The following is a 23,995-nucleotide window of genomic DNA, read 5'->3' as shown; positions in this document are numbered from 1 at the left end:
TTTTATGTTCCACAAGAAATGAAGAAACATCAAAATTTGAGTATATTTGCGGTGGCACACACATTTCGGCGCTTCAACGCCAAAAAATCATAGAAAACTCAATTCTCATGACAACTCCGTTGCTTTAGCGCCGTTTTCTTGCCATTTACCCTTACCACCCGCTTTTCGCCAATCAACGCTCGGTGTCAAAGCGCCGGTGTCTGCATGAGGATCCAGCCTAACACATAGATTTAATTACATTATTGTATATTCTGTTCGTGGTTAGGTAATTCCCCCCACGAGGTGGGGGGAAGGTTAAAATAGAAATTTATTAATTCTCTTCTCTATGCATTTGTAAATTATTGATGCATTTGAAGGCAGACTTCTTGGCCGCGTCGATCTTCGAGTGCGCGGCCGTGTAAACTTTGCTCAAACACTTCGTGCCCTCGAATCTTCGTGCTCGATTACGGTCTCGGACGTGTGATTGGCGATAATTATGGCGGAAATGGCGTCTTTCTTCAGATTCCTCATCTTGATGTTGCTCATTCCCAACTTTTTTACGATGCAAATCCCTAGTTTGATGGCGTCCCAAATCCATTTGATTTACGCGTAGCAATCTGGGAAAATATTGTCCAACTCTGACATCAGGTCGCGTCCGGCCTAAAAAAAAAAAAAAAAAAAAANCTACTTTCATATTTCTATATCACTTTCTCTTAAAGAACCGATATAGAATTTTTTTTCGAGACTTCTATATCACTTTCTCTTAAAGAACCGATATAGAATTGTTTTTTGGAGGCTTATGCTCCTTATATATTTATTCTCTACATTTTATTCTCTTCTAGTTTATTTTTGCAAAAATATATATTTAAATATATATTTGAAATATATGTATTTAAATATATATTTTTTCTTTTTTTTTATTCTATCTCATCTATTTACATATGGTACGCTTTTATCGGGTGGGTATATACTCTCTTTAAATCATAAAATATAAAAACTCGGTCGCGAAAGTAAAATAAATTTAAAATAATACTTTTTAATTTTAAAACAACTGTCTCTCGCGTAAAATATTTGATAGATTTTAAAACTTTCCAAAGCAGGTAGGTAAAAAGTCGAGCGGTGTTTGTTTGAAAGCATATAACACTTAACCCTTTGCACTCCTATGTCGAGTGTGACTCGACATTAGTTTTTATCTCAGGAGCTCCATTGTCGAGTCCCACTCGACATTATTTCATGTCCAAATAAATAGATGTCGTGCACACGTTACCGATGCTCTTACCGAACCGGTTTATTGTTATTAAAAAATAAAAAAAAATACTTCCAAATAAAATACTTAAAAGCGTTGGGAGCTGCTGGTAACGAAATTGAAATAAAATTCGGAGTGCAAAGAGTTAACGTGTTGTTTATGTAATCACATAATGCATAGATTTTAAATCCTTTATATTGTTTTTATATATATTTGTATTAGTTTAAGTGTGTGTATTTATAGAACTACAGCGGAATAATATTCGTCTCAAGATCCTTGATGAAGAATAAGCTTGTTATTTTTTTCTGGTAATTTTTATTATATTTTTATATGCAAAAGACCTGCGTAATTACTTGATACATAATTATGCACGTCTTAATGTACATAATTATATATATATATTATATAAGGATGTGCATATATGGATAACAAGAAAGTGCGGTAGAAATAGTAGAATAAGCAATAGCGATAAATTTTCCGACGAGTAAGTTCCGAAGGTTAAAATAGAAATTTATTAATTCTCTTCTCTATGCGTTTGTAAATTATTGATGCATTTGAAGGCAGACTTTTTGGCCGCGTCGATCTTCGAGTGCGCGGCCGTGTAAACTTTGCTCATACACTCCGTGCCCTGCTCGACTGCGGTCTCGGACGTGTGATTGGCGGTAGTTATTGCGAAAGTGGCGTCTTTCTTCAGATTTCTTATCTTGATGTAGCTCATTCCCAACTTTTTTACGATGCAAATCCGTAGTTTGATGGCGTCCCAAATCCATTTGACCTTCGCGTAGCAATCCGGGAAAATATTGTCCAACTCTGTCATCAGGTCGCGTCCGGCCTAAAAAAAAAAAAAAAAAAAAAAAAAAAAACACAAAGACGGAGAAAGTTTAGCGGCCGGAATGCTGTTCCGTCACGTATCTAATCGCTACGTCATATCATAAAAAATCGCGTAGTGATAAAGATCGGCGAGAAACTTACCGAGACGAGATTACCGATGATAACATCGAGATTGTCCCTGATATCGGTTCTAGTTTTTTCAAAACATTTAATCGAATTCGTGGTCGTTTTGCGGTCGGCTTTGTTGATCTTTTTGTTAGCGGCATTGTGACACGATTGCGCGTCCTTGCCGTTCGCTTTAGCGGCCTCCATCTTTTCCTAATTAACATGCAAACAAGACAACTTTATTCACGCTTCATCCAGCTAGTTACAATACATTTGTAGTTCTAGTTGCAGATCGGAATGATTACGTACGAGTATCTCCGCGTGCACTGTTTCCACGTAGCTGCGGTGCTCTTTCCCCTTTTTGAGCATGATTATATAAAGATCCATGGCGTTCCATGCCTCGATTTTTATGCGAAAATGCTCGAGTTGATTCACCGTACTGTTCACGAATAGTTTCGCGTTCCTTATTTGNATCAACAGAATGTCCAGAATGGTTGCGTCGGTCTGGACAAAAAGATTCGAAAAGAGAGAGAGAGAGTAAAATTATAACAAACGAGTAATTTTCGCAAATCACATTCTCCTAACAAACGAAAAAAAAACTTACTGCGCAAAGTACGGCCAAGAAGCACAATGTTACGACGATGCTTTTCATGGTTGTATTGGTATTTTGTCCGAGAATTGCTCGAATTGGCTCTAAAAACTCAACTAAATGACAAACGGATCATAATTTGCCCTTTTATAATGCAATATTTTAATCGCGAACATAAGAGGGGGTTTAATGAAATGTCATGTTCAAATTGATAGTAGATATGTATATCGCTTTTCATTTTACAAGTTGTTAGACTTTATCCGATAAAGAGAGAGATTGAGATTGAGATTGAGATTAAAATTAAAATTCATTTGTGTGAAGATAAACTGCCGCGACTTTTATCACTATGTATATGAAAATTCTCGCGAAACATATGGGTGATAAGAGGAATATTCGAGCAAGACGAATACTTGTGTACTATTTAATTAGTTTTATTTCCCTTAAACATTACATTACGAAACTTATAATTAATAATTAACCGCTATAAATTATGGATATGAGATAAAAACATTTGCGTGATCGTGAGTTGCTGATTACTAATTTGCTTATTTTGACCAATTAACCGCGAACCAGTCTCGTCTGAGAAAATGTTGTGAACGACGAAGGGACGAGCGTGTGTTCACTGAATAATTTTTGGAGATATCCTCCTCGTTTTGCCGGCGGTCTCTATCGCTTTATTCACGCAGCCAGTGTGAGATCTTCTGGCGGCCTCGCAATTGAAAAGCGCCTCGTCGTAAATGTTCTCAAAACATTTGCGGGCCTCCAGAAGGACGAAGTCGCCCACGCTATCGACGGCCTGTTTGGTCTTAACGACGTCATCCTTGAAATTCTTCACGTTCTCCTCGATTTTCGCCAGCTCGGTGGTCAAGCAGATTATCATTTCTTTGGTGTCACCGCTGTGACAATGCAGTTCGATGCCGCGCAAGTCATCTTTCAGCATGTCTCCTCTCTGAAAGAAATCGGCACGAAGTGGAAGTTCGAGTTTTTGCGAGACTAATAACGAAATTCTCTACCTTTTTGACATCGTCGATAAATTGCAGATTCTCTTTGAGGGTCTCGTAGGACGATTCTTTGCACTTTCTAGAATCTTCATCCGCTTTCTTGACTACACCTTTCACGCCCTCGTAATTAGCGTCGAAGCAGTGTTGCGCGTCCACGTCCTTTTCCTCTGCCGTTTTCAGTTCTTTCTAATGACGAACAATCGACGTGTTTTATCGCTTTGCTCGAAACATAAAAAAATCAAAAGAAAAAAAAATTGTCGAAAGATTTGTGAGCAATTTGTATCTGAGATAAATTATCTGATAGATTAAGTGATAATTGTGAAAGAAAAATAGCGACAATTAGGTGCATTTTGTTCTTTGATTATGTGCGACCCATTCGAACGATAACTCACGCGCATCTGATTCACCGATAAGTCGACAAATTTCCTGAAAACTTTTTCTTGTTTCCTCCCTTCGTCTATGACTTTATCGGAAGTGACATCCTCGCTTTCCCTACGAATAGCGTCGAGTTCGAGCAAGTCGTTTTCCACCGAGTCCAAATTGTCTCTTATCTGAAGTCTTAGCTTGTCCAATTTGCTCCGGTCATCTTTTTCTTCTGCACAAGTCTAAGATTTCGAAAAGACGTGCACAATGTTGCTCGTTATTTAAAATTGCAACATGTGTAATGTACATAATATTTTATTTTATACATTGCAATAAAGTTACATTGCATATAAAGTAAAAATATTGAGAGACAAAAATTGAGTTAAATTATTAAAAATAATTAATATTTTTAAAATACATTTTCACGCTACTTTTAAAGAAGAGCGAAATTACTCACGGTGCAAATTACAGCCAAGAGACTCAATGCTACGGCGATATTCATGATCGCTTTTTGTTACCTGAGAGTTGGTTTTACTGACAGAATAATTTGGCAAACTGATAAGCGTTTTTAATTGCGCCCTTTTATACAGGATGATACAATATCATTTCAACAGACTTTCATAAGAGGTGGCAAACAGATTATCAGATAAGCAATTTCGTTACCTGATAATCTGCGTTCGAGAACTTTTGATTTCGTAGATATGACGTCACAAATGCGCAATATTCGTGCACACTTGTCGACATGAGTAGCGCTTTCGTCACAAACAACACGGTAGTCTTTCACTCAATTGAAAGATACGCGTATCGAGAGAGAAAGAGAGAAAGAAAATATTTTTTACTCGATAAGTGAGCGAATTTCGGTCACGAGATTCATATCGAGATTTTATTATCGTTACGTGAAGCCTGATTAAAAAATTTAATTGAGATTAAAAAATGACTCGCTCGCTTACGAAATCGAATTAATGTGCAACAACATCGCGAAAACGTGGCGGTCTTAATGGACTACCGAGTGATAACATTGTTTATGATAATCGAACTAGATTAGATAATTTGTAGATTTCGCAAGAAACAAAAATAGATTGCGCGCAATTCAAACTCTCTATGAGTTTCAAGATGCTAATGTATTATCTATGTACTTTCGTAAAACGATAAGTGAAGCGCAAATTAACGAGTGGATAGTAGGTAAATAAATAACAATTGTCTCGTGTGTAATGTTATTTTTATTGTTTTTCGACGAGATTACATGTGAGAAAAGTAACTCGTGTTTTTTTCTGGCGTGACGTCTAACTGCAGCATTTTCGCCACAATGTCGACAGAACGCGTATATACTCTCTAAAACGCTCTTTGTTCTTTCGTAAAATAAGGAGTCAGTCGGATAATAGCAATAAGTTCTTTCAACGATTTAGTGAAAATCTTCGTCATCGTCGTCGTCGTCGTCGTCGTCGTCGTCGTCGGAACGGGTTCTCTTTGACGTCGATGATGATGACGTGGTCCCTGACGATGATGAAGGCGCTAACGTAGTCTGCTCATTGTTATTCTTCTCGATGCATTTCGGAAGTCCCAACTTGATCCCGTTGCAAGTTATGTAAGCGATATCGTAGGTGTTTTCTATGCACTTGGTGGTTTGCATAATGATATTGTTGATAATAGGATCATTGGTGATTCGAACGGAAACGGCATCTTTCTCCAATTTCTTCACGGAAACCTTCAGTTCTGCCAGACGAGACACAATGCAACTTTCCATTCTAAGGTCGTCGCTGTCGTGACATTCCAAAATAACATCTTTTAATTCTTCTATTAACGTGTCTGCGGTCTGCAAAAAGGAGATTCAGATTTTCGGTAAGTTCGATTAACGCTACTTACTCACGGCCAAACGTTGGGTGTTAATGCAACATACCGAGATAAGATTGTCGATAAAACCGAGATTATTTTTTATCTTTCTTCCAGCATTCTGTACGCATTTGTCAGCCGCGTCACGCGCAAAATCCTCGCTCGTTTGGATGGCGGTGATGGCTTGTTGTAAACAGTCGCCTACTAGGTTGCCCTTCGATTCGCTTTCCTTTATGTCTTTCTTCAAACGAGCAAAACAATGATATACTTTTTTGAGAAACAACAAAAATATTTATATAAATGTAAAACTAACATCTCTCTCTCTTTTTCAAAATATGCATAATTTTACATATAAATTTGTTTTTGTAGATCTACACTTCTCGATCGTCTCTTCGAGATGATTTGCGAATCAATCGTACGAAATAAGATTTACCTCTCGATTGTTTGTAAATCAATCCGAGCGATTACTCACGCGTATTCCACTAATCAATTCTTTTTTATAATCTCTGAAGGCGTCCTCCTCCTTATTCGCTATACTCCGCGCCTTATCGTAAACATCGTCTTCAGCAATTTCCTTTTCAATCTCGAGCTGACGTTTAACTCTCTCTACCTTAGCTATCAAGCTTCTGATCTCCGATTTCAGCACGGGCAACTTGTCCGACGGATATGCGTTGACCTAAAAATCAAAGACCTCACGGATCAGATTCGAGCGAGTAACATAATTTGGCACCTCGATTGATTATTCAACGAGTAAATAATTTGTATTTTTTTTCTTTTGTCCCGATAGCGTTTTCGAAAGCGACGATATCGAAAGAGATTTGGAATTGGTTGTAATGAAAAACATTACGTTAATTTACTTTGTCGCGCGCGAAAACAAAATCAAACGCGAGCGTGTCGCATGAGACAATTATTATCTTTTTATTATCAGTCATTGTCATAAATTATTTTTTGACAAAAAAAAACAAACTTACGATACAAAGCAAAGCCGAAAGACCTAACAATATTATAACGCTCTTCATGATTTCCTGTTTTGTTGATCGTTCGAGTATTTTTTTTCGCGCAAAAAAATCGATTGACTGACATAAAATATTAATTGCGCTGATTTATATATACAACGCGCGTCTCGAATGAAACACAAATAACGATTATTAAATTTCGATAACGCGATTGCACAGATAACGATTAAAAAATTGTTCCAGTATTTACGCAACACGATGGGCCGCGTTAAATTTATCTCCATCTTATCGGCCGTGATCATGTTTTTATAATTAAAAAAAAAAAACCTTTGCTCTCAACTAGTTGCGGTTAATCTAAAGGACACGCTCGCGAAAAAGAAATTAATCGTGTGACACACGAAAATCGAAATTTGAAATCAAATCAAACACATCGGTGACTGTCGCCAGATCGGATGTCGCATAGATCTCAATTTGAGTTTCTAGCAGCCGCGTCGGTGTCAACAACAAGTGCGAGCCACGCAAACATACGTTTCCAACCGTGCAAACTCTACTTTTTCGCTGAAAATTCATGACGCAACACTTTTCGCGTGACGTTTGATGCGAGGTCACCTCTAACCACCTTGTTTTGTTTTTACAAGACAAATAAATTCCTTATCTTCGATTATTAATTATTGGTTGGCAACAAAGTAATTTCGGTTTTGTAATATGAAATAAAACTCATTTTTTTAATACAAAGAATAATCTTCAATCAATTACATATTTTCCATTTTGTTCAATGACTTTTTGNCATCTTTCTTGCAGCTTCATGATTCCGCGCTCATAAAATTTCTGGTCCTTATCAGCAAAAAACTGAACCAAGTGCGATTTAAGGTCATCGTCATTTGTGAAAGTTTTACCATTCAAAGAATTCTGCAAACTTCGAAATAAATGGTAATTAGATGGTGCCAGATCAGGGCTGTATGGAGGATGTTGCATCACTTCCCAACCAAGCTCCAATAATTTTCCGCGAGTTGCCAAAGATGTGTGAGGCCTTGCATTATCATGGTGGAACACTAATCCTTTCCGATTTGCCAATTCTGGCCGTTTTTCTTTGATTGCTTCATCCAGTTTCATAAGTTGTTGACAGTAAACGTCTGAATTGATCGTCTGGTTTCTTGGAAGTAGCTCAAAATATACAACACCTTTGTAATCCCACCAAATTGACAGCATGATTTTTTTTTNATGCAATTCAGCTTTCGATGTGGTTTGTGCTGCTTCATCGTGCTTGCACCATGATCGTTTTCGAATGATGTTGCTGTAGACGACCCATTTTTCATCACCAGTGATGATTCTTTTCAAGAAAGGGTCGGTTTCATTGCGCTTAAGGTGCATATCGCAAATGTTGATTCGTTGTGTTAAGTGAATCTCTTTCAATTCATGCGGTACCCAAATATCGAGTTTCTTAACGAGTCCAATACATTTTAAGTGTTTTTCAACTGTTGTATGCGATACATTTAACCTTTCTGCAATCTCTCGAACAGTTATATGACGATCCTCTTCAATTATGACTTTGATTTGGTCATCATCAACTTCAGTAGGTCGACCAGAACGTTGCTCATCTTTGAGGGAAAAATCTCCAGAACGGAATTTTTTAAACCAATTCTGACACGTGCGCTCTGTTAAGCAATCAACACCATAAACTTCACGTATCTCTTTGTAAGCCTCAGCAGCTTTCTTTCCTTTACGAAATAAAAAAGTAAAATATGCCGAAAATGTTCGTTTCTGCGCTCCATGTTAAAATTGACTCACAACTAACAGCTACAAAAAAAATCACGCACCACTTGCTTCTAAAGTAACCTCAATGTGACTGATATCAAATGTCAAAAGCCAAAGTACATCACTAACACAAGTCACTAAAAAAAAATAAAGCAACGCTCCCTATGAGTGACAACCGAAATTACTTTGTTGCCAACCCAATATTATTGTATCTTTTGTAAAAATGCGACAAAGTGTGATACTTAAGTATAAAAAAAAACATCACCGCCACGTAATGCACAACAAACTTTATTTGATTATATATATATATATCGTAGATCTTAACATATCTCTATATATATGTATATCGGGAGATACATAAAGCATGTAAAAAATGTGTCATTGCCATCGCAAAGGTGCACACCGTGATGATGGCTCCTACATATATCGAAAAGAAGAAGAAAAATTAAATCGTCGGAGGAGCGTCGTTCCTGCGCGAGAGATATGTAAACGTAAGAAAACGAAATTAGACAATAAATTACCAAGTCAGTACGTACATACATATAAAACATTTTAGATAACGAATTATACATCGCGCGCGTGTGTGTGTATATGTGTGTGTTCTACTAAAACTCGATCAAAATTATTCGCTAAGATCACAGTTACATACTCAATAAATTGTGTAACTCGTCGAGAGAACAACTCGTCGCGACGCCGTCGTCGCGCGCGTTCGCACATCATCTCGTTATTTATAAATAAAAATAAAAAAAAGAGACAAAACACACGGTAAGCTTATCAAACTATAAACGTATCGCCTACGTGACTAGGTGATTAAACTCTAATGTATCTCAATGGCGTGTCACTAGCGGTAATACTACTGTCGCGACGAAACTAAAAATAAATTTTCGATAATTACGAACAACGTGTGACGAAAACGAAACGTAAAATTGGATTTCGATTAACTCTCGCAACGCAGAATCGCAGAATTGATTTTGACCCGGCTGTTCTCTCTCTCCCTCATTCAAACGTGTACGTTTTGCGATGTGTACGCGTGCATACGCGCGCGCGTGTGTATGTATGTGTGTTATAATTTCTGTATACACAGAGAATCTCTTCCCCGAAACTATAATACAAACATAAATAATGGAAATCTCTCTTCCGGGTCGAAATAATCCGCGTTCGCCGCTCGCGGCGCGTCCGCGTTTCGCGAGCTAAAAGTAACGTCGTCAAGCGCTTGTGTGATAATGCGTGTGATATTAGTATATTCGTGTACGCGGCTTAAAAATTATTTAAATACACTGTACAACATTGTTTGTTATCGTCCCGCGAGATTATGTAATTTGAACTTTTCGGCTTCCGTCCTCGCAACTTCCGCTCTACAACTCGAGGATAAAATTTCATTTGCTGCTGCTGCTGCTGCTGCTGCTGTTGCTGCGTGCGTCGTTTACGATCGTGAAGGTGTTATCGGGAAGTGGGGCTAGGTTTGCACGCACGCTCGCGGCACCAAACCTCTCCGGTCACCTTTTGCACACAACAACCACTTGTTATCGACCTCTAATATTACTTTGAGTTTCTCGCCCTCGGCAAACGAGAGATGACCGGTGTCCGACGGTATCCTGTGAGTGACGGTACGGACCTCTCTGCAATCGAGACGCGCGAGCCGTTATTTACGGATCTAAAGAAAGAGAAAAAAGAAAAAAGGGCTAAAATATACAAAGCGAAAGAATCAACGCAAAGGTAAACAGAGGTGTGAAATAAAAACAAACGTGTGCGTGTGTGTGTGTAAAACGCAACAACTTGGATTACAATTTGAAAGAAACGTAATAAAATGGCTTGCAACCGATACGAAACCTTGAAAGCAAACGCAAGAGAGAGAAATTTAAACACAAAAGACTCGAATATACTCACTTGTGCGGAGGTTTCGAGACCGGAGTTCTCGAAACGGTAGTTGTGTTTGGACGTGGAAGAGAAGTCGAGGCGGCTCGCCTGTGCGGTGAGACGAGATTCTTATCATTGGACGTTATCCCGTGCGACTTGTATGGTAAGGAACTCGGGCGCGCGGTGTGAACTCGCGTCCCGCCTAGAGGGTCCTGATCAACGCGGCTGGTGCGACGCGTCACATCTTTCGCTTTCGAGTCCACGGGCTTTTTCGGTGTCACCTTCGTTAGAGGCAGCGCCGTGGGTTTCTTTAACGACGGGATTCCCGACACGGGCGACTTGATCTGCTTGGTCGCCGCGTTATTGGACTGTTTCACCGGCGACGTGAGCAGTCGAGGTATCTTCGATTTTCCCAACGCGCCAAACGTACGAACCGGCGACGTGGGTGAAGTCGCGGCGGGCTGTTGAATCTTGCCGCCCTCTTTACCGATCATCAACTCCCACTTTTCCTGGAGTTTTCTGAATTTCGTCTCGCCGGACAGACCGTCGTTGTCGTTCGTCGGCTTGGACTCGGGACTCGAATACTTCTGGTGCTTGACCGCCCTCCTGTTTAACGGGGAATGTTCCAAACTGTCCGTGTAATCCTCGGAATCCTCGGATGCCAGTTTGTCCAACGCGTAGAACGCCTTCGCGCTTATGGCACTGAAACGTTTCCTTGCGCTTTGCATGTCGCCTTTGTGCGCGCATTTCTCGTCCACGTTGTAGGCGATGCAGGATCTCGGGCGCGCCTTCTTCGGAGTACTCGTAACCATTCCGCAAGGTTCCGGTTTCTCACCCTCCAAGTCCTTAAGAGTCAAATCGGCGTTTCTAAAGCTCATAGCCTGCACAGACGCGTATCGGATAAGTGCGTGTCAATGTTAGACGACGCGCGAACAAAGTTGTTTTTTTTTCAAAATTACTCACATTAACGGTGTGATTATTCATATTTCCGAAACTATTCTGCAACTGTCGATATTGATAGAGAAGATCCAGTTGGAACGGACAGAACGCGAGAGGATTTAAAATGTACAATAACGAGTCGACAATTTCGCGAACGTTGGTGTTGGCTAAGGCTGCGACGAATAAACTATTGGTATTGTAGTGCTTTCGTAGAATAGATTCGCGCGTGCACAGGTACGCGAACCACGCGTCTAAAGCTCTTAGACTGAAAAAGGAAACAAGATAAATTTATAGAAAGTTTATGTGCCACGTGGCAATTTTAAAACAAGAAAACGATGAAGCTCCAACTTACTTTAATAAACCAAATACAAAAGCGTGAAACTTCAACATTCCCTCCGTGATAACGTCTTCGCCGTTGATTCGCTGCACCAGTTCGTTCAATGTTTTCGTGAGAGGTCCTTGCTGCGAACTGGCTTCGACCACCTGCCAAACGCTATTGCTAATCGGTCCGAAGGTCGAGTTCAAATGGGGTTTCAGGCCGTCGGACATTATCGCGTACAAAGCCGGACACAAGTTACTCAAACAGATTTGCGCGCATTCATTTTTCTCGTTGTAATTCAAACGGCTGTGATTTGACTCGGCGTTCCAGTACTTGAGTAAAAGATCAACCGCTTTGTTTACGGACGATATCATTTCTGGAAAAAAAAAAAGAGAGCAAATAAGAGCAATTTATACGCAAAACAACTCGAAAGATTTTTAATTCAGATCGAGTATAAAACGCGCGCGTACTTTTCTTCTCCTCCAACTCTAACGATCTGTCCTCGACTATTTGATCCTGGCTTTGCTCGTTTACGAGATTGAGATTATTCTGAAAGGAACAAAGTGGTTGTTGAGTGAACAACAGAACTCGAGAGATGTTTGTGCACGAAAGAAATTGTGCTGTTAACTCTTTACCTTGACGTTCAGATGTTTGTTTCTTTGGTGCACGGCAAAACTGACGGTTTTCTTCTGCGATTCTCCCATATCAATATTCCTGACCAGCGGGTCCTTGTTCATCTTCAAAGCCAGGAATTTCCTCACGTACGATCTCACTTTTACCTCGGGATTCTCCATATCTCCGTCGCTGCTTTGCGACGAGATAGCGCTACGTTTCAAATACTCTTCCAATTGCTTAATCTCGTCGTCGCTGTGCTGAGAAATTTCCGGTTCCGCGTTCGAGTTGTTTGAGATTTCTTTTTCTGCGTGAATTTATTGTCGCGTGAATTTGAAAAAATTATCATATCTTCAGACTGACAAGTGATTTTTTATCTTTACCTTTGAGATACCTGTCCGCTTCCGTCTCGTCGACGTCCTTCTCCGAATCGATCGTCCTTCCGCGGTACAGCAACTGCAGATCGTTGTTCATGTAATACGGTTCTTGCAAGGACATTCTCTTGTTCGCTTCCGTGGGCTGCTCCTCCGACTGTTCGCCCACGTCTCCCATCTCGAACATGCTGTATCGTTTAGTCGCGAGGACCTTGTTCTTCCTCAAAATACTTCTCGGCAACGGGGGTCGCGGCGGTACTCCGTTGTTGTAGTCGGGCTCGTCATCGCCCTGCGGCAACGACACGGATCGTTTCGGGAGATTCGGACAGGCTTGCCTCGCTTGACCGTGCCTGTTGTTCATTAGACTAGCTTCCGAACTAATACTGTCGTAACGATACAAATACAACGGATTGACCGTGGTGTTCGGCTGTTGATTCGTCGAGGAATCGGTCAGTATCGTCGACGAGCCTCGATATCCGGAGGACGGTTGCGTTGCGGTGCTGCTCGTTGACGAACTAGCATTCTCGCCGAAATGCCGATTCTTGTGACGCCTAGGAGGCGACAGACAGAATAACGGTCGTTGTATTTCTTCGTTGGGATTGATATACCTCGACACTTCCGGTACGTCGTACAAAATCCTCTTGTATTCGTTCGGAAGGAGAAACGTTAACGATTCCCAATCCTTCACGTGTGCGAATCCGCGTTGTCGCAAAGCGTCGATGTCGTTGCACGAGAACGGTCTACCCGTGCGGGCGGCGCGTCTCCATTCCGCTTTGTTCTTGTCGAAAGGATGGCGGAAAGGGTGCGGCTTTAGTTCGATGTTATCGTTGGTTGTTTTGGTGTCGTTGATCTTGAGAAACGACAGATCGGGCAACGTGTAATTGGGATACACGACGTAAACGGGTTTTTTATGAAGCGTCGTTCCGTGATAGAACGGCGGTCCGTGTTTTTCCTCAGGCGGAGGGAAAATCAAGGAGGTCTGAGCCGCGTTATTTTCCATCTCCGCGGTCGCTTGTATTCCCATTGTTCGACTGATCGGATGCCTCTTCTCGACCAAGTCCGCCCAACCGCTTTTCTGTTGATGGTCGAAAGAACTGTTGATTATGTCGAAGCTCCGTTCGCCGCTTGTGCAATTCGACTCGGACAGCTGCTCCACCGATGTCGACGACGTTATTTCGAATTTATTTTCATTCTTGCTACGTGACATGCACTTCACGTTTGGAATCTCTTTTTCCGCGTCGCGTTTGTTTGCAACATCGTGTTTGATCCAATTGATGGAAAAGTCATTTTCGGGCACGCGACGATCGCAGGTGTTGTCCTGATCGCCTCCTTGCCGTTGTATCTGAGTATTTGTGTTTGTCGCGCTGTCACTGCCGCTGTTGCTAATCGGCCAGTTACTGTTGTCGCTGACGGAATCCGATTGATCCAACGTGAGACTCATTCCCTCGACGCTCATGCTCTTCTGCTTCATGAACCTCCTGACGAGGCTCAGATTTTGCAATTTCTTGGTACTAGCGGTTTCCCCGTTGTCCGAACTTTCCGCGTTCGTCGAACGACTCATCGCGGACCCGGAACTCTGCAATCTCTGCATGTGGTTGCTCGATTCGGCGGAATCGACCTGTGAGAAGAGATATTTATATCGTGAAATTCCGTGTGAAAAAATGCGCACAATAAGATCAAACGTTTTAATTCACATCTTACACTAAAATTAAGAGGTATATTGGTGTGTTGGAATTCTCGAACGCGCGAGAGATCCGGCAAGCTCTGGCTTCGTTTGGTCATAACGCCGAGTGTCATATTTGCAGCGCTTTGCGTGATATCCGGTAGTGTGTTGTTATTGCCGGAGGGATGCCGCGTTATCACCTTGTTCATAGAGGAATGTTTCAAATTACTCCATGTTGTGTAAATCTTCGAGTCAGAGCACGCCATCGATGAATCTAACATGGTTTTTATGTCCTTCTGCTTGTTCTTGAAAATATCCGGTGATTCGTACGTCTTTTGTTTATCTGAAAATAGAACAATGTGATTTTTCTTTTATATAAATTTAATTATTCTCTAATTGCGCACACAAAGTGAGTGAGAATAACGTGTATATGTTGGTGCACACAAATGTTACCTTGATTCTCGAAATCCTGAGAGCCGTCCGAATACATGGTAAGACTGCCCTCGAAAGCGATGGTGTAATTATTCTTGTTATTTGTCTGGCAGGTGAGTAACATGTCCTCGCAGTCGAGGGAATCCACACTGTAGCTGCCACCCGGAGGTAACATCGGCGTTTCTTTCACGGGAGAAAACAACAACGAAGACTTGCAAATGGATATCGTATCGGTGGTGGAGCACGCAGAATCTTCTCCCTTTGAATAATAAAATGCACAATCAGTACATATAAATAATAGAGCTAAACATTTAAAATACCGCACGTATTATGATCGTATATATGAACACTACTTGTGTGTGTGTGTATGTGTGTGTGTGTGAAGGGAGAGTGACACTACAGATTTTAATGTCTATTAAAATATGGCTGTTAATTTAAAAAAGATATCACTATTAGAAAATTTATTGAACACTTCTTAAGTCTAACGCCAATGTATTTGTGTTCATGCAAGAGGCTGCAGTCTGGTGTTGGATTGTTAGTATATTAGTTGAATGTATAAAGAGTTTTTTTGTCACAACTAGGACTCTGTTTTTTTATTTTATTTTTTATTTTTTATTTTTTTTTTCAGCCGTTGTCATACCTGGCTACTGGTATGAGGGCTGATGGATGAACCGATGTCAAGCTTTTCCATGACAGATCCGGATATACTAGCATACTGTTCCCTTTGACAGTTAAACTGTAGCGATAATGAACACATACCAGACTTAGAATATTATGTATTAAAAAAAAATTGAAAAATAAAAAACAAGTAGCACAAAAAGAGAGCGGAAATTCCCACGTGAAGGCTCGCACAAACTGTCAGATTCCAAATGAAGTTGTACGCTATTCAGACATTCACACGTCTCGTAATCTCGCGACAGTTTGTTTTTGCCTCAAGACCCGTTTCGTCGTCACTTTTCCATTAGCTTAATCAAAGACACGACGAAACCGGCCCTTGAAGAATGATCTTTTAATGAAAAACTTAAATTAGCGCTGCATTAAGTGTTTACTTCAGAATGTTGTACTGGTTCTGTGCACATGACGGGCAGAGCCGTGAGCAGAGTGTGAATGTCCGCCGTGCGAAAACTCTCCATGTCAATCTCGGCCAGATTAGCGTCCAAATTTCTGGAAAGATCATCGTAATAGCCCACGTCTCTGGGAGAATAGGACGCGGATAGCGATGAGAGGACACTGGGATGGATGTGCAGTCTTCCATCTCTATACCTGAAAATTGTTTTTTGTTTACATCACAGAGCAAGTACATTACAATTACATTGTTATTGCGAAATGTGTCGAGATATAAACATTAATAAAACTGTTCTCACTCATAATCAATAAACCATTGATACTCCGCATTGTCCTGAACAAATTCCGAACCAACTAGATCCTGCTGGATTGAATCAGTGGCCGGATTCGAATTGCAGTCGGATCCAGGAGTTTGTGGCTCTTCCATCACTGCTGTGCTGTCTCCTACAACTAACGGAAAAATCGGGTCAGTCTGTCGCCGAGGACAATTGTGCATTCGCATGTAATCATCACGCACAGGCGACGAAGGAGAGTATCGCAATAAACACTCCCCCGAGTGTGCGTGATTATACGCGCGTGCACGCGCATTACGTAGTTTTGCTTCCCACACAAGAAAAAAAAATAAAAAATGCGCGGTTGAATTGAGCAACCGACGAAATCGCGACGCGACGTGATACGGAAGTCGCAAATTTCTGTATCGGTCCTACCAAGGATAGGATATCGCGCGGGATGAGAGCGCGTGTCGCGCTCGACTTACGCAGACGACTTCGTTTCCATCGGGAGAGCGCGTCGAGGAAGTCGCTCGCAGACCGATCGTTGCCTCGCGTCGTAAGTGTTGTCGCGGAAAAATACAACTCGCGCATCACGAATGTGCGGTATTGCGTACTCGTGCCCCACTCACGCGTACTCTCTCTCTCGCGCGCGACACACATAAATGTACATGTCAACTTGAATCGACGAGCGAATTCCGCGCACACACGCGGTGCACGTAATCGCGGATGACTCGTCGCTAGCCAACAGTCTCCCGCCGCACTCGCAATTCACGACCGCCACGGGCCTTGTTACGTACGAGCGCACGTTGCGGTTTGTGTTGTTGACAATGTTGACAGATGAGACGACCTGTTCGCGCCGTAGCTGCACCTTTCTGCACTCGAAGCTCACTGGTCCAGAATGTGTGTTACAACACGAGAACTTTCGATCGTCCGCGTAATCTCCCGACAACCTTGAAGCAGAAGATTTAGGAGAATGGAAATCAAACGCGAAATCGCCAAACCTTCGGCCCGCTCGTTTTGCTCGGTTGCGCAACGTAAGCCAATTGTTTGAAACGCCGACGAGTGTAACGTGTAACTGGACATTTTTCCTTCTCGCTTATTTCCTTCACTTTGTTTTGAATGATTTACCGTACCGTGAACGCGACTGAGATCGATCGGCATTGAAACAATCCCCACGTGTGCGTTGTGCACTCGGCGTGATAAGAAAAATTGCGAAACTGTAACAAACGCAGCTTATCGGCGGAGCTAACAAATTGCAAACTTCGTGTCTCAGAAACGAGTTACCGATTGATCATCGATATTGCGCGTAAGTGCGACTCGAGGCACCTTGTTGTCGCGTATGATCAAAATAATTCGCCGAACTCGCGTGATTTATCTCAGTCGATTAATTAAAACACTTGTCCGTTTAACGGTGACCTTCGAACCAAGCGGGACACGTCAGTCGGTCGCTAATTGTGGAAATGCGAAAATTGAGCGATCCGTCCACGGAGGTTTCGTCGCCAATAGGAGATCCATGTCGAGAAAAAAACATTTCTGCAGGACACGCGCAAATCGTCGGAGATAAGCGAGGGCTTTCGATTCCGTAAGAGGAAAAATAAATAAACATCTAAATCTCGGATGCGGAAAAAGTTATATTGTACTATAGTCTATATCTATATACATCGAAGCGCACAAAGGATCAACTTCACTCCGGTTTGGCGCGCATTAATGGCGGCCGACGGTATTCGAACGCGCGGGTGACGGTCGGAAACGCGAGAGAACATTCAACGGTAAATCGACTTTTGTCGTCAATGAGAGCCTCTTCGTTGCGAGCTTCGTGCTTTCAAACATGAAACGAAGTACTAAAATTTCGCGCGACGCTAAGTGTACTCGCGAGCAGCACATCGGATTCGTTTTGAAGCGGTATCGTCGCATGCGGCGCATCTCAGTCAGTCGCTCGGCCGTTGATCTCTCTTTGAACGTGTATCAAAGGGAAAAAAATCATATGTGCACGCGAAATGTGCACTGTCGTTCAAGAGACTGTGCAATCGAGTTCTGCGCGGTGCATGTGTGCCTGCGGTTTTGCCTGGAATCGGAAATCATCGCCATGGGGTAAGTCAGTCTAAGTGCACTTGCCGTGCGGCGGAAGTTCGTTAGAGGAAGTTACGGTCAACCTAACCTAACCCCCCCTCGAAAATTCGCAAGCGGAGAAATTTGCCTTCGTTTTGTCGTACGCGCTCTTTAGATAATATTTCTATTTTACATATAATACGTACCGATAAGTCAAATAATCGTTTACAACTCAGCAAGTTTGATGATATGTTTTTTTACGTTGCTACAATAACCGCCGGAAATGAACATTTCCACGAGAATTTCCTCGCGCGGGCAAATTTCTCAATTAATATATAAAAAAATCTCGAATTAAATAATACATGTAGAATATATTATATGATATATTTATTAATTGGAATTAGATATGTGTTTAACATACGTTTTTCATATTGAAAGACAAAAAAAAACTGACCAAATATCCATTTGGCATTCAGATATTTGGGCGGCGCCTCGAGGTGTGTCTTACGTTTTCGCAAAATACGCTTTTCGCCGTAGGATTGTTGCCGACGACAATGCCTGCACTTGGGCGAGGGGCTTCTATACCGCCTGCACCTCCCACACCACCGCCTGTTGCAAGAGGAAGGCGGCGGTCGCGCCGACACCGTCGTCAGCGGCGGCGGACTCGTCCGGCCCACGGAGAACTCTGCTATCTTCATGATGATGCAAAGCAGCAGCACTAACATCATTCGTCGACGAGGTACGTCAGATTTTTTTTCGCACTCTGGCGTCCGCTATATCATAATACAGCGGTTACCGCGCGGACGCGCGAGACTAAACTGATGATCTTTGTTTCCGACGGCAATGGGTAACGCGACACCGATATAGAATTCGCGATAACTCAGTGATAGCGACGCCTCGTTATCGCGCACAGTTTCGCGAAATAATGATGCACCACACGTAACTAACACACACACAAAAGTGCAATCCGTACTTAGAAACTTTCTGGCGCGTTCTGACGCGCTGCAACAATAATAAATGTTTCACGCGAAAAACACGTATTATATATGTTACGTTTGTTATTTCGATCTTGGATCGTTTTCTCTCGTTACGTTATTATTTACACTCGTTCCGCACATTCCTTTGTCCGATCCGAGCACATGTAAAACATTCATGTTCCATCAAAAGGGACGATTGTTCGAGTTAAGCGCAAGAATAAGCTGCAGCTTCTCTCTCGGAGCTGGCAATTAATCTGAACTGTGTCAGAGGCGCGTCGACGAGATGTTATCAAACGTTTCGGATAATTAGCCACACAGCTGTCGCGGCTGCATAGCGGGGAAGCTTGCGTAAGCTTGTAAGATCTGTTGCTGTACGCTCACGCCCTCAAATATTGTGGTCGAAGCAAGAAACTGCTCATAAATGTGTAGAAATGAGAGATCGTGATAGCAGACTATCGCAGAATAGATTAGTTAGATTGTTAAACAATGTGTGAGTTAAAACTGCTTGTTCTAGCATTATAAGGTTGTTAAAAATTGTTACAAGTAGTGAAAAGTATTTATATGAGATTTTAATATGGTCGGTAATATCAGTGCGCTGCATTTATCTCTAGGTCTTTCTCTCTCGCGAAGGTCCATTTCTTTTTAATAATTCAAATACATTTTGTACATTGTTAGCTGCAAATAGTCAATTAGCAAAATACGGACGCATGTTTCGTCACATTGCAATTTAACACAAGCGCGTATGTGTGTAGAATGTTCGACGAATCGAGCGGAGATTGGCAATTTCAAATGTAACTGAACTTGAACTAATTGCAAGAGAGAGAAAGAGAGTTTGATAAACCCATTCACAATTGATCGGTCAGTAATTTCTCATTAACTTGATGAGTTTCAGTGCACTCGACCGTGTTTGCTCGACCGGTTTGCAAACCTTGACGTGTGTTTAACAACAACAACAACACAATTCTCTACGAGAAGGGAGATGCAGAGAGAAGCGTTTGAAAGACGATTCCCGTCGCAAATAATAAATTGTCGCCTTCGCGCACCAACTGAACCACGAGATCGCCTCGCAAAACGCAATAACTCAAGAGATCCTCGTGAAACGTCACTCGCGCGTGATTCGCAATTATCCACAGAAGAACACCCTTCTGCGCGCCCTGTTTCCGGTCACACTTATCCGGTCGATTAACCGTCGACGTGACCCGTAAAAAATCCGACACTTTCCTCCGAATGCACACGCCTCCGTGAAAAAACACTGCAAGTCCGAGAAGACCAACGTCAAAACCCGATCGGCAGGCGATCCTCTCGCGCCGGTTGAGTCGCGCCAACGACGCGATTGTTGGCCGAGCGAGATTTACTCGAGCGATCGACGAACGTTTTTCTCGCCCTTTGCGACTCCGTGCAAAATCCGGACGGGATTATTTTTTTTTCGCGATGGGCTTCTGAGTCACAGCCGCTCTCTTTCTCCGTGCACTCGTTTTCGCTCTCGCGCGGGAGGGCGTTTGCACACGGCACCACACGACGCGGACTCTAATCTCTATTAATAAATGCTCGTGCCCGCTTTGTACGTACATACGCATACACACACACACACACATACATGGCCGACAGAGAAGGAGAAGATCGGCCGGGAGAGGACCGGCCCTCCGTTCTTTACGAGGGTCTTCGCGCGAGAGATGCACCCGAGACATTTCCCTCGCGAACTCGCGCGACACATCCTCGCTCGGTGCAAAAAAACAAATTAGCGATACTAACTCGTCGGCAAAGTGGATGTAAAATCGAGAACCGGATTTTAGAGAAGCTTTTTATCACTTCGGGCGTCGAAATCGGGATTAAGTTTTTGTTTGTACAAAACCCATCACGTGAGAAAGAAAAAGAGAGAACTTCCGTGTGTAAAAAAGAAAACGATCTTTTTATCGAACGTCTATCTCTCTCTTTCTTTCTCTCTCTCTCTCTCTCTCTCTTTCTCTTTCTCTCTGCAAAAACATTTCAGAATGCGCGCTGCAGGAGTTTCGATTCTCGTGGATGTGGTGTGTTTCGATTTTTGCACGCGACATCGCGTTAACTTGTACAGAGTAGGTAACACGCGGTTGGCTTGATAAGCTCGTTGCGATACAAAGTCACGCGATATATTCGAGGTATCGTTCGACCCCGATTTATGGCGAAAAATGTTGATCCCATTCGAACGGACGGCCGAACGGAGATAATTTTTAAGAAATAAATACGACACGTAATAGAAGCAGTCAAATCCATAGCAAACGAAGCACGTCCGCGCGTTTCTCTTCCGCATCGTTCGTCGTGCTGAAGAAAAACGCGCCGACATGAATAAATTCTCCGTTGAAAATATAAATAACATATTCTCACTTACCAATCCGATCTACGTTGTCGCAGGCGATGCCCGTTGAAAGCACCTGAAAGTTGATCGTTCGGTTCTCATATGACAGCAGTTCTCGCGCGCTCAAAAGTTTGCAATTAAAAATCGCGCGTTATACACTCTCTAGACTTAGTAATTTTATTCACACTCGTGAATTGCATTCGCACTAACGCGAATCGTGCTAGATTTATTTAGCGGATGGTGTGCAAAAGCAGAGCAAGCGATTGTACAAGAGATACCTGCGGTTTCTATTGATACAAGATCCGAGTGTTGGAGGCGTTTTTTTTTTTTTTCACGTGATTTGTTATTTCAATGGCGATCGGCGCGCACAGGATACTTTACGTCACGGGGCTCCATAGCTTCCGCGCGGTACATTGGTCGCGTGAATGACGTTAGCCGTGACGCTGCGTGCGGAGACAATGATGCGTTGATTAAAGCGCTTCAGAAGGGTATGTTAATTCGCACTCGACCCCTCGGTCTAATCCGCACGCGATCACTTAAGAATTTTACGTTTATTAAAATCGCCGACTACAGAGTAGACAACGCGAATATTGTCGCGCGAATCGATATATGTAAATTGCAAACTAGACTAGAGCTTTGTGAGGAGAAACGCGCGGAATAAATGCCGGCCGCGAATTATTTCTTTTTGCGAGTTAAATCGATTTGATGGAAACTTCGTCGGAAAAAGTTAGCCGCGAACCGACTTGTGTGCTGCTTCGTTTCGTGTTCCAAGTTGTTGGAAATTGATCAGATTGGAGACTCCAGTCGCGCGGATGATGATGATCGGTCGTTTTCCCCGTCCGGAAGCGGCGATTTTACATCCGCGCAAAATCGAAACATGCACGATTGTGTATTTTTTAGACGCAACCGCGATCGTGCGATATCGCCGTGTATGTCCGATCGCGATCGGCCCGCGAGAAGATGACGAGGTCGCATTGCCGGCGAACGGAACTGACCGTCGCGGAACTGATTAGCGTAACATCTGTCACACAATCGGGGATAAAGAAATCTGACAAACAAAATGAAACGAACGGAAATTAAACACACACTCGCCGACAATTTCTTTCCGCTGATCTTTTTTTCAGAAAGTTACAGTTTTAGAAAGAAGTTACTTCGCAAGATTAAATCTCGTACATCGGAAGCTATTTCGTGACAAATGCGAATTTTTATCGCAAGACGAGAAAGAGAGAAAAAACAATTCGCTTTTATTCGAGCTTTTAAACGCGCGCGAGCTGAATGGCGAAGGCGCGATATGAAGTGGCGAAGTAAAATCCCAGACGATAATCTGCGATTGTCACCTCGCGAAAGCCCACCTTGATTTAACGCTCAAATTAAAAAACTCGTGCGAAATGGAGAACCTCAATTTAAAAAATCCACAAAGAAGAGATTCGGTGCGCACGTTATTTCAGACGGAGTCAAATGGATTGTCCGCGAGTGTCCTCGATCGTACAAACGTGTACATACATTCGTGAATGCATTTTCTCAAGTCGCAGTTTCTTTCAAGAGTGCGACGAACCACTCGAGCGGCTCGTCTGTCACCGGGTTTTTAAAGAGTATCTCTTCTCATCGATTTTGCAGAACTTTCGAGGTCAATGACGTATCATGCGCATCTCGATAACGGCGAGTGTGTGTTATTTTTCCTCGGGCGAAGAGAATAAATTCCGTGTGTTGCAACTGCGGAAATCGAAAGGAAGAGAAAGAAAGAGAGAGAGAGAGAGAGAGAGAGAAGGCAAGAAACGCCCACTCGAAGCTCGCGTCGGTCTTGCGGGCCGAAAGTAGTCGATATTAGGAACCGACTGATATACTCACGTTCATGACGAAGGAGGCAGCTGATGGCCGTGCTGCCACTTGCAACCTGCACTAGCTAGCCAACGCGTATGTTAGAACATCGCGGTGGTGAAAAAGCTCAAGCCGCGATCTTCCTCGTCAAACTGCCCGATTTGACATGTAACCACCGCGTTATCGACCTGATCGTAGTCGAATCTCGATTTGCACTTGGTCTTTCGGATGTATGTATATTCCGAGACACCGATGTGTGGTCACTCCGTTACTGGAGAATCGAGCAGAACCGCTCCCTTGATCGCGACAACCCTCGTGAATGCCCCTAACGCGCATGTCCCATCGCGGGGCAAGTCGCAACACCGGTCCGTTCCCGAGAAGGGGATGACACCCTCTTCGTGCGCGTACGAGCGCGCGTTGTCGAGAAACGAACGATCAGATTTGCGTTTGAGAGACGGTTGCATCCGTTGCGCCAATATTGACATAATATATCACGACTCAGACAATAGCAACGCCGATTCGCATCGCTATTGCTCACAATTTTTCCGGAGCTTTGGTCTCTTTTTTTTTTTTTTTTTTTTTACAGATTATTATTTTTTCTTTCATACCGCGAATCTTCGGACAAGGTCGC

At 42.6% G+C, this 23,995-nt stretch overlaps 5 protein-coding genes across 13 annotated transcripts; all 5 read right to left on the bottom strand.

Moving 5' to 3' along the window:
* Positions 1-299: 299 nt before the first annotated feature.
* Positions 300-2,405, bottom strand: LOC109860371. Of its 2 annotated transcripts, XM_020439400.1 has the most exons (3): positions 2,198-2,405; positions 1,809-2,057; positions 300-379 (listed from the first exon to the last, which is right to left on the bottom strand). In XM_020439400.1, the coding sequence occupies exons 1-3, from the start codon at positions 2,366-2,368 to the stop codon at positions 311-313; spliced, it is 489 nt and encodes a 162-aa protein (XP_020294989.1). In that variant the 5' UTR covers positions 2,369-2,405; the 3' UTR covers positions 300-310. The 2 variants fall into 2 exon arrangements, with proteins under 2 accessions (XP_020294989.1, XP_020294987.1); XM_020439398.1 differs by lacking the exon at positions 300-379 and having other exon boundaries at positions 1,475-2,057; positions 2,198-2,403.
* Positions 2,406-3,160: 755 nt separating this feature from the next.
* Positions 3,161-4,682, bottom strand: LOC109860370. Its single transcript, XM_020439397.1, has 4 exons — positions 4,572-4,682; positions 4,144-4,356; positions 3,764-3,937; positions 3,161-3,699 (listed from the first exon to the last, which is right to left on the bottom strand). Exons 1-4 carry the CDS (start codon positions 4,614-4,616, stop codon positions 3,370-3,372), a joined length of 762 nt encoding a protein of 253 aa, XP_020294986.1. The 5' UTR covers positions 4,617-4,682; the 3' UTR covers positions 3,161-3,369.
* Positions 4,683-5,316: 634 nt separating this feature from the next.
* LOC109860376 lies at positions 5,317-7,034 on the bottom strand. Its single transcript, XM_020439417.1, has 4 exons — positions 6,916-7,034; positions 6,417-6,620; positions 6,012-6,185; positions 5,317-5,927 (listed from the first exon to the last, which is right to left on the bottom strand). The coding sequence occupies exons 1-4, from the start codon at positions 6,961-6,963 to the stop codon at positions 5,517-5,519; spliced, it is 837 nt and encodes a 278-aa protein (XP_020295006.1). The 5' UTR covers positions 6,964-7,034; the 3' UTR covers positions 5,317-5,516.
* A 103-nt stretch (positions 7,035-7,137) lies between these two features.
* Positions 7,138-9,943, bottom strand: LOC109860369 (histone-lysine N-methyltransferase SETMAR-like). Its single transcript, XM_020439396.1, has 2 exons — positions 9,932-9,943; positions 7,138-8,661 (listed from the first exon to the last, which is right to left on the bottom strand). The coding sequence occupies exons 1-2, from the start codon at positions 9,941-9,943 to the stop codon at positions 7,645-7,647; spliced, it is 1,029 nt and encodes a 342-aa protein (XP_020294985.1). The 3' UTR covers positions 7,138-7,644.
* On the bottom strand, positions 8,914-23,654 carry LOC109860372. 8 transcript variants are annotated; one of them, XM_020439406.1, is made up of 14 exons: positions 23,395-23,654; positions 21,580-21,622; positions 16,216-16,366; positions 15,901-16,114; positions 15,492-15,587; positions 14,873-15,110; positions 14,458-14,762; positions 12,766-14,374; positions 12,406-12,689; positions 12,241-12,319; positions 11,804-12,146; positions 11,476-11,716; positions 10,543-11,393; positions 8,914-10,274 (listed from the first exon to the last, which is right to left on the bottom strand). In XM_020439406.1, exons 1-14 carry the CDS (start codon positions 23,398-23,400, stop codon positions 10,112-10,114), a joined length of 4,623 nt encoding a protein of 1,540 aa, XP_020294995.1. In that variant the 5' UTR covers positions 23,401-23,654; the 3' UTR covers positions 8,914-10,111. The 8 variants fall into 8 exon arrangements, with proteins under 8 accessions (XP_020294995.1, XP_020294997.1, XP_020294991.1 ...); XM_020439408.1 differs by lacking the exon at positions 23,395-23,654 and adding an exon at positions 21,825-21,920; XM_020439402.1 differs by lacking the exons at positions 21,580-21,622; positions 23,395-23,654 and adding exons at positions 18,746-19,625; positions 20,064-21,040.
* Between the last annotated feature and the right edge of the window lie 341 nt (positions 23,655-23,995).

This window comes from Pseudomyrmex gracilis, unplaced genomic scaffold (genome assembly GCF_002006095.1).
Source record: "Pseudomyrmex gracilis isolate BER0280 unplaced genomic scaffold, ASM200609v1 scaffold_373, whole genome shotgun sequence".
Lineage (NCBI taxonomy): Eukaryota > Metazoa > Arthropoda > Insecta > Hymenoptera > Formicidae > Pseudomyrmex > Pseudomyrmex gracilis.
This window is presented reverse-complemented; position numbering and strand designations above follow the sequence as displayed.

What these genes read in the sequence shown, in the direction of transcription:
- LOC109860371 (XM_020439400.1), bottom strand. Translation starts at nt 2,368, where the DNA reads ATGGAGGCCGCTAAAGCGAACGGCAAGGACGCGCAATCGTGTCACAAT. An exon ending in TCATCGGTAATCTCGTCTCG is followed by an intron (nt 2,058 to 2,197) that starts GTAAGTTTCTCG and finishes TTTTTTTTTTAG; the next exon opens with GCCGGACGCGACCTGATGAC. An exon ending in ACACGGCCGCGCACTCGAAG is followed by an intron (nt 380 to 1,808) that starts ATCGACGCGGCC and finishes GCGCACTCGAAG; the next exon opens with ATCGACGCGGCCAAGAAGTC.
- LOC109860370 (XM_020439397.1), bottom strand. Translation starts at nt 4,616, where the DNA reads ATGAATATCGCCGTAGCATTGAGTCTCTTGGCTGTAATTTGCACC. An exon ending in TCTTGGCTGTAATTTGCACC is followed by an intron (nt 4,357 to 4,571) that starts GTGAGTAATTTC and finishes TCGAAATCTTAG; the next exon opens with ACTTGTGCAGAAGAAAAAGA. An exon ending in TATCGGTGAATCAGATGCGC is followed by an intron (nt 3,938 to 4,143) that starts GTGAGTTATCGT and finishes GTTCGTCATTAG; the next exon opens with AAAGAACTGAAAACGGCAGA.
- LOC109860376 (XM_020439417.1), bottom strand. Translation starts at nt 6,963, where the DNA reads ATGAAGAGCGTTATAATATTGTTAGGTCTTTCGGCTTTGCTTTGTATC. An exon ending in AATTGATTAGTGGAATACGC is followed by an intron (nt 6,186 to 6,416) that starts GTGAGTAATCGC and finishes GCTCGTTTGAAG; the next exon opens with AAAGACATAAAGGAAAGCGA. An exon ending in TTATCGACAATCTTATCTCG is followed by an intron (nt 5,928 to 6,011) that starts GTATGTTGCATT and finishes TCCTTTTTGCAG; the next exon opens with ACCGCAGACACGTTAATAGA.
- LOC109860372 (XM_020439401.1), bottom strand. Translation starts at nt 18,965, where the DNA reads ATGATGTTAGTGCTGCTGCTTTGCATCATCATGAAGATAGCAGAGTTC. An exon ending in CAATGGTTTATTGATTATGA is followed by an intron (nt 16,115 to 16,215) that starts GTGAGAACAGTT and finishes AACAATTTTCAG; the next exon opens with GTATAGAGATGGAAGACTGC. An exon ending in ACAAACATCTGAACGTCAAG is followed by an intron (nt 12,320 to 12,405) that starts GTAAAGAGTTAA and finishes TGTTCCTTTCAG; the next exon opens with AATAATCTCAATCTCGTAAA.